Genomic DNA, 8,271 nt, shown 5'->3' on the forward strand with positions numbered 1-8,271 from the left:
CGGCATGTGCCCTTGACTAAAATCAAACCTGGGACCCTTCAGTCCGCAGGCTGACGCTCTATCCACTGAGCCAAACCAGCTAGGGCTGATTTCACTTTTTAATCCTTAATCATAGTAATCTTTCCCTGCCCCTGACACATCCTGGGCCCAGCAGCGCCCTGTCCAGCATCTGTCCTGGTACTGCAGTGATCTCTGTAAGGGTTGTGAGGCCCTCCTGAGTGAGGACTTTGGGGTCCACTGGCTTCAGAACAGAGGGCACTACAGCATCCATCTCCTGGTGCTCCTGTCAGCTCTATGGGACTCTGTGTGAGGCTCTCAGGCTGAGCATATGCCTCCACATGCCTGGGAAATCTGGGGAGTTAGAGCCTAGGTCTGAGGGACACAGACTCAGATAGCAGAGGGCGCAGGCCCAGGTCTTGCTGAGTCCAGGTGGGGATCAACAGGACTTCACCCCTGCCCCAACCAAGCTCTGTTCAGATTATGCTAAGGACTTAGGTGGCCAAGGCATAGAGGGGAGAGTCACCATGCCTAATGAGTATTTGGGTATAGTCTGAACATGCAGTATGCAGAGGGCAAGAGGGATGTCATGGAGATACTACTATTGGCTGGGGAACACTGGCATCTGGACTTAACATTTCCTAGTTGCATGACTCTGGGCCTGTTACTTGACCTCTCTGAGGCTCCAGGTACTCGTGGGGATAATAGTAGTTGCACCTGCTTCATGGGGTCCTGAGGATTCAATGGATGTACATTAGGTAGCAAAGTACCTGATACTTAAATCATAGCTACTGTGTTTTGTCTAATAACTAATCTGAAATCTACTGAGCTTTCAAAACAACAAATCCGTGATCTTTGGCTCCTGCAGGAAATAATATGTCACCAGCAAATGGTGGACTTTCTTGGTGGTTGATGTGAAGCATGGGCTGAAAAGCCACCTGATTTAAATGCTCATTAAACTGCACAAGCAGCTAGAGTGAGCTAGACAGAAATCACAGACCATTATATTTCATAAGCAATACTCAGCCACTGATGTGACCAGGCAATGCCTTGGGACCACCAAATAGCCAATTTCAGCTTTAAGATTGTCTTAGAACCACAGTACACTTTTGTAAGGCTCTTGAGCTGTAACAATTACAGAACTGAGTTCACACTGTACCAGAAGACTCATTAGGGATGTTCACCCACCACCACATGTCTCAGCCACTTGTGGCAGCTAGCAGTTTCCTTTCCTCTGGATCAGAACAATTTCAGTGTCCTAGACCATATTTTAAGCAAGAGCCATAAGAGTGCATAGAAAATGAGGAACCAGTTTATTGAACAGCTAAAGGGAGCAAAAATAGTGGGGTGATCTACATTTGTTACACACCAAGCAGGAAAGTCTACATGATTCCAAATGTTTCCCTTCCCCCAAGACAGAACAGCCTGGCTGGAGGCCAGGGAGCAGCTGGAGTCATGTATGTGGTAGACATCAGTAGAGCCCAGTTTATACAAGTTAGCAGATGCCCACCTTAAACCCTCCACACTTTTCCTGGATGAGAATTCCAGTGCTCCCTTTACCCTCCTTTTAAAAAGTGCCCTACTTTTTCCCAGGCAGAAGGCTGCTGCCTATAGGATCTGCTTTGACTCGTGGCTTTACCATCAGGTCTTGGAGCAACTGCTTTCCTAGTTAAAAGCATAAGCCCCGCCAGAAGTGTTCTTGTTGAAGGCAGACAGAAAGCTTCAGATCTTCTCATATACACAATTCTACTGGTAGTTCCTAGTCTCAGCAACTTTGTCCAGTGTTCCAGTTTTAAGTCATGCTTGATAGTTTTCTGGCAAGCCAATATTCCCAGACTGTTAGAAAAGCACAGATCATTTCTTGCTTTATTTTGGCTGTTCTGGCAGTAGCAGCTACTATGTATGTGCAGAAATTCAAGGGGAAATGGTGATGTCCTGTTAAGGGGTGGCACCACAGTGGGTGGGACAGGTGGGCCACCAACTTCTACTTCTGCAACAGAAGATGTATGTCTCCAGTACAAGCTTGTAAAAAAATACTTTAACAGAATATACTGTACAGAACTAGGATTTAACACGGTATATTACAATGCTAAAATATTTGTATAAATACTATACAAGCACGGAGTCACTCCATTAATTAGAAAGGGCTCACTGATAGGGCCATTAAAAATTGCTGTCAGCATGCCCAAAGAGAAACTACTTCCACAGCAGGAACACGAACAGTAATGATTGTGTGGATACACACGTGGTACCAGAGAGGCTTATTTACAGTTCCTACTGACTACGCCACAACAGGAGAATCTGAGTTAAGCAGAGAGGCTGGCTGGGTTTAAAAATACATTTTCAAATAACACTTTTGATAGGAATTTTAGCACTTTGAAAACCAGCTCTGTAGATGTTACTTCTCTGGCCCAATCAGCCATCGCCAATTGGTCAGAATCAGCTTCATCTCTCCATCTCACAGATGCTCCCTCCATTGCATCCACATCCATTGACACACCCCAAACCACACCACATGTTCCAGTCACCTGCCACCTGTGTGTCCCATTGTGGTGAGTCACTGGCAGGAATTGAGTGCAAACAAGGCATGAGATGGAAGTACCCGGAGCCCTAGCTCCAGTACCAGTTCTGGGGGATGAACAAAGAGGCAGAGGAAGGTAGAGGAGCGCATGCGTCCCAGTGCGCTTGCATTCTACCCCAGGAAGTGGTGTCTAATCTGGCATTTCAATGTTTAATTTGGGAGGTGGGAGGATGTATTTCCCAGGGCTTTGGGTAATAACTACCCTGGTCTTCTTTCGAAACAGAGGAGCAATTTTAGGAGGTTCAGGAACTGGGGTTTCCTCGGTTTCCTCATTATCTTCATGATGAATATCATAGGAAATGTTTCCATATTCTCTCAAAAATGGGAAGATTTCAAGGAGAAACTGACAGAAATCCTTGCGAATACCAAACCACCCTGAAAAAGAAGAATGCAATTTTTCAAATACTAGCCTACACTGAATTTCAAATTACTTTTCCATCCTGAATGAGTTCATCCTGATGTCTTAGAAATGAAGATTGAGCAAATCTAAATACCCACTAAGGACAAGAAGTCAGATCTGAGCTTCATGGTTTTCCAAGTGGGGCTCCCAGACCAGCTGTGATGGTGTCCCTGGGGTCTCAGTAGGGATACAATTTTGGCCCAGCCCAGACTGAATCAGAATCATAAGTTGGGACAGTCTGCTTGCACAGGCCCTCTCAATGATTCTGAGGGGTGCTCCAGTTTGAGTTCTTACTCTAGTGCAGCGGTTCTCAACCTGTGGGTCGCGACCCCTTTGGGGGTCGAATGACCCTTTCACAGGGGTCGTCTAAGACCATCGGAAAACACATATATAATTACATGTTGTTTTGTGATTAATCACTATGCTTTAATTATGTTCAATTTGTAACAATGAAATTGGGGGTCATCACAACATGAGGAACTGTATTAAAGGGTCACAGCATTAGGAAAGTTGATAACCACTGCTAGTGAGTCTCAAATACCTGTGGAGTCTAGACTCTGTAGACATCCTCTAATCTTCCCTACCCAGGATAAACTAATGTATGACAAAGAGTGACATCCAAGGAAAGCATTTCTGTCATCCTCTGGAATCCAGGAGAAGAGCAGGCATATGTTGGTCCAGGCCAAGAAGCAGCCTGAGTTCATGAGGCCACCTCAAAACTGCTTCTTTGAGGTCCACTTTTCCTGTCTGTTTACCACAGGACCATCAGAGTAGTGCTGGCTCTCCTGGGGCACAACACCCTCTCTCATTGGCTTCTAGAAGGGCATGTTCAGGGACTACATGCAAAGGAACTTTCAGTCTAGTGAAGAAGGGACCCTTTCCATAGATCACAGCACATAGTGAAGAGGAAAGAGAGCTAGCAGGGCACCACTGACAAGACCTGGTAATGTCAGGAATGACATTGGGGAAAGCGAGGAGGAAATAGAACCTAGGAGGAGTCCTGGGAGCTGATGGGCAATGTGGATTTTCCTCTAATCCTAGGATCCCCTGAGAAGGAGGTACCTTGATTCTAATGCTGCAGTGGATGGAATGGAATCAAACAGGCCACCTGCCAGGGTTAGTCCTACCTCAAACTGCAGTGTACTGCTAGGGAGGCTGTAGTACAGGGTAGGGAAAGCAAGGTTGACAGCATGCCCTTCCCTTGGAAGATTCAAGATTTTCCTCAGCCCTAGCTTTCCCATGCAAGCTCCTTAATTGGTGCCCTCAGGCTCATTCTCTCTCTCTCTCTCTCTCTCTCTCTCTCTCTCTCTCTCTCACACACACACACACACACACACACACACACACACACACACACACAAAGGATTTCTGAAATACTGAGTACATACAGTGGTTTCCTCCCTTCTGTCCAAATGTGGTTGCCATCAGAGTAATCAAGGAAAGCCAAAGGGGGACAAATATTGGGATACAGGAGAATGCATTGTGGCCGTCCAGTTTGTGAACCAGCAGGATCTAAAGAAAGAGAAAGAGCTGAGGTTCTTGGATACAGCATCTGAAAATGGACAATGTCTGAAGCCATAATGCTCCTCCCTCACCAGGTTTCATAAGGGGAAAGTCAGCTCTATGAGAGACCATAGAAGCTCTCTACTTTGTGGAAAACAAAATCCATCCAGTCTAGTGAGGAAGTATCCAACTGTGGAAAACAAAATCCATCCAGTCTAGTGAGGAAGTATCCAACAACAGCATTGTTATGGGGACTTCCTCCTGGTGCTGGCTTTGAGGAGTCAACGGTGGCCATCCTATAACTTTCTACAGAATCATACATGAAATACAGCATCCAACTTTCTTTCTAGAAGTAGACAAATTGATCCATACAAATGCATCATACCTAGAAAGGTACATTTCTCACTGTCAGTCCCTAGCCCTTCTCAAAGAAACAACTTTCTGATTTTACTGTCATTCTCTCGGTGTACTCTCCAAGAGTTAGCTCATGGTGATATCTAGAAAGAGTGGATTGCCCTTATAAGGTACACAGGGTGCTGTCATAGGAAAGGGTGGTCTCAGGACCTCAGAAATTCTGCTGTCAAAAGCTTACCTCAAATGTAAGAAGAGGCACAACAATGGTCATCCAGCTCAGTGCCATTGTTATGTGTGTCCTGCGCTGTTCTGCAATCACATCCATGGATCGCAGGAACAGGACAGACCACACAATATAATAGAGAACCACCAGGCACAGAAAGGACATGAGAATCCACAGGGGTACACACACAACCTGAGGGAAGGAGAGAAAAAATGTCTTTATAGTATTCTAGTTTCTGCCTTAGAATCTGAGGGAAGGCATAGTCAACCCCTTGCTGGATTACTGTGGTGAAGATAGTGCAAGCATGAACAAGGACAGCCTTACATGCTAGGAATGCTGTGAGGACACACAGGGTGCTCACTGTGGGACCTGCCGCCTGCCCTGAAGTGTTCCACCGTGGATTACTCCTGGAGTGAAGAGCTTTGCAGCTGCTTTTCCTAAGGTATGATCTAACGCAGTCTGCACCTGCTCTGCCAACATCATCCTCATGCACACTCACCCCATCTTACCCTAATGTGCCCTCTTCATAGGCCATTTCTCTATCCTGCCAGAGGTACTTTAGTCAAAGACTGGGGAATGTGTGCCCTAGAAGCTTCAGCTGCCCAGGGTGCACAGGTCCTCTGCCAAATTGCACACTGATGCTGGGAGGACTCTGATACCTGGTCCCTGCCTCCTCTCCCACATGGGTTCTGTGTCTGTTGCTGCCATACCACCAAGACCTTGTTTAATGCTCATACAAGCCCACAGGCTAAGTTCTGGGGGGGGGGCTTCATGATCTCTCCTCTGCCTGTACTGCCCCCTTGGACATGTCTGTTAGCCCTCTAGCTTGTGTTATCAAACAGTAAACTTGTTTTCTTTGGTGTACATTCTATGACTTTTCATGCATGCACATGTAGAATACAGGATAGCTCCTTGACCCCACAAAACTCCCTCATGCTGTCCCCTCACTGTGTCACCTCCTTACCCTACCCATAAACCCTGACAACCACCGAACTGTTCTCTATCACTACACTTTTGTCTTTTCAAAAACATGCTACAGATTAGCATATAGCATGTCATACTCTGAGATTCCCTTCTTTCAATCAGTGGAATGTCTTTGAAATTCATCCAAGTTGCTGAGTGTATCAACAGGTCGTTCCTTTTCATTGCTGAGTTGTGTTCCACTTGATGGATATACCACAGTCTGTTCATCCAGTCACTCATGGAAGATTTGGGTATTTTCCTACTTTTGCCTATCCCAAATATAGCTGCTATAAACACTTGTGCATGGGTTTTTGTGTGGCTGTATATTTTCACTTCCCTGGGGGAAATACCCAGGGTTGGCACTGCTGAGTCACATGGTAACTCCATGTTTAACTTTATAAGAAGTTGTCAAACCGTTTTCCAGAGTGCCTATACAATTAGGCATTCCCCCCCAGTAATGTGTGAGTATCCATGTCTCTCTGCACTTGATAATTGTGTTACCTTTGCCATTCTGATATGTGTGTGTTGTGGTACCTCATCCTGGTTTTTATTACCTTTCCCTAATGGGCAACAGTGTCCTTTCCACATGCTCATTCAGTATATGCATATATTTTTGTGAATATTCTGTTCAAGTATTTTGTAAATTTTTAAATTAGGTTGTTTGGCTTTTATTTTTTTAAGTTTTAATAGTTCTTTAGAAGTTTTGGATACAAATTCTTGGTCAGACCTGTGCTTTGCAAATATTTTCTCTTAGCCTGTGGCTTGTCTTTTCATTAATTTCATTTCGCTTTCGGGCTTCTTTTATGGACCATGTTATTGGTGTTATTTCCAGGAACTCTTCACCTAACTCCAAGTCCCAAAAATTTTTTCCTATGTTTTCTTTTAACAGTTCTTTGGGTTTACATTTAATTTTTTAGACCAATGACCTGAGTTGTTGTATGATTTTTTAGTCCTCCTGAGTGGAGTTCCTGATCATAGGTTTTACTGTAGAGTCTATACACAGTCTCTTCCCTGTGATCAGACTCTTACTTAGTGGCATGTTCCCTGTGGGTGAAATATTAGTGGTCCTAACAACCTCATTTGGTCTCCCTTGATCATTGTGGTAAATGTGCAAGCAGACTACTTCATCTGCTGGGACCTGCACAGGATCGGGTCTAGAAAAATTCTTCTGTTCACCTACAGAAAACATTCACAACTCCTATTCTTTTTTTTTCCTTCTGATTTACCTAACACTTAGATTTTGGTCTTACTAAAATTTGTTTCCTTCATATCACAACAGAAAGTCTGAAACCCAATTACTGTTGTCTAGATACAGTACCCTGAAGATGTAGGATGGGTGCCTGGACAATATTTTCTATTATGAATATTTTATCAATCCCCTCTATCAACCATCAGTCTATTCTCTGTATCTATGAATCTGTTTTTGTTGTTGTTGTTGTTTATTCTGTTCTCTAGATTCCACATGTAAGTGAAACCATATGGTATTTGTCTTTTATGACTTATTTCACTTAGCAAAATACCCTCTAGGTCTATCCATGCTGTCACAAAAGATAAGATTTCATTCTTTTTTATGGCCAAGTAATATTCCATTGTGTATATGTACCACAGCTTTTTTATCCACTTGCCCACTGACAGGCACTTGGGTTGCTTCCATATCTTGGCAATTGTAAATAATGTTGCAGTGAATGGGGGGGGGGTGCATATATTCTTTCAAATTAGTGTTTTATGTTTCTTTGGATATATTCCCAGAAGGGGACTCACTGGATCATAGAGAAGTTCCATTTTTAATTTTTTGAGGAACCCCCACATTCTTTTTCGTAGTAGTTGCATCAATCTGCATTCCCACCAACAGTGCATCACATTGAATAAGGGCTTAATATCCAAAATTTATAAAGAACTCCAACAAGTCAACACCAACAAAAAAAAAAAAGAAAAAAGGAATTAAAAAGTGGGCAGAAGACCTGGATAGACATTTCTCCAAAGAGGACATACAGTTGGGCAATAGACATATGAAAAGCAGCTCAACATCACTAATCATTAGAGAAATGCCAATCAAAGCCACAACAAGGTATCACCTCACACCTACTAGAATGGCTATCATCAAAGACTTTGGGCAGAAATGATGAGCCTTGTCTTTAATCACTGTGAAGGCAACATATGTTCCCTTATTTTCTTCCCTGTTGCCAAATGAATAGTTTCTCTATTTTTTTTCTTTTGGTTTTTCTTTTAAAGGTAAACCATGTGAATAAA

The 8,271-nt window shown here is 43.7% G+C and overlaps 1 protein-coding gene across 1 annotated transcript in view; it reads right to left on the reverse strand.

Moving 5' to 3' along the window:
• Positions 1–1,287: 1,287 nt before the first annotated feature.
• Positions 1,288–8,271, reverse strand: part of TMEM185A (transmembrane protein 185A) — a 41,030-nt gene continuing 34,046 nt past the window's right edge. The window contains exons 6-8 of the mRNA XM_005875053.2: positions 5,074–5,250; positions 4,367–4,490; positions 1,288–2,953 (exon numbers count right to left, since the gene is read on the reverse strand). Of these exons, the coding sequence (XP_005875115.1) occupies positions 2,709–2,953; positions 4,367–4,490; positions 5,074–5,250 (546 nt within the window). The 3' untranslated portion in view covers positions 1,288–2,708. The remainder of the gene's footprint in view (positions 2,954–4,366; positions 4,491–5,073; positions 5,251–8,271) is intronic.

This window comes from Myotis brandtii, unplaced genomic scaffold (assembly GCF_000412655.1).
Source record: "Myotis brandtii unplaced genomic scaffold, ASM41265v1 scaffold4553, whole genome shotgun sequence".
In the NCBI taxonomy this organism is placed as follows: Eukaryota; Metazoa; Chordata; class Mammalia; order Chiroptera; family Vespertilionidae; genus Myotis; species Myotis brandtii.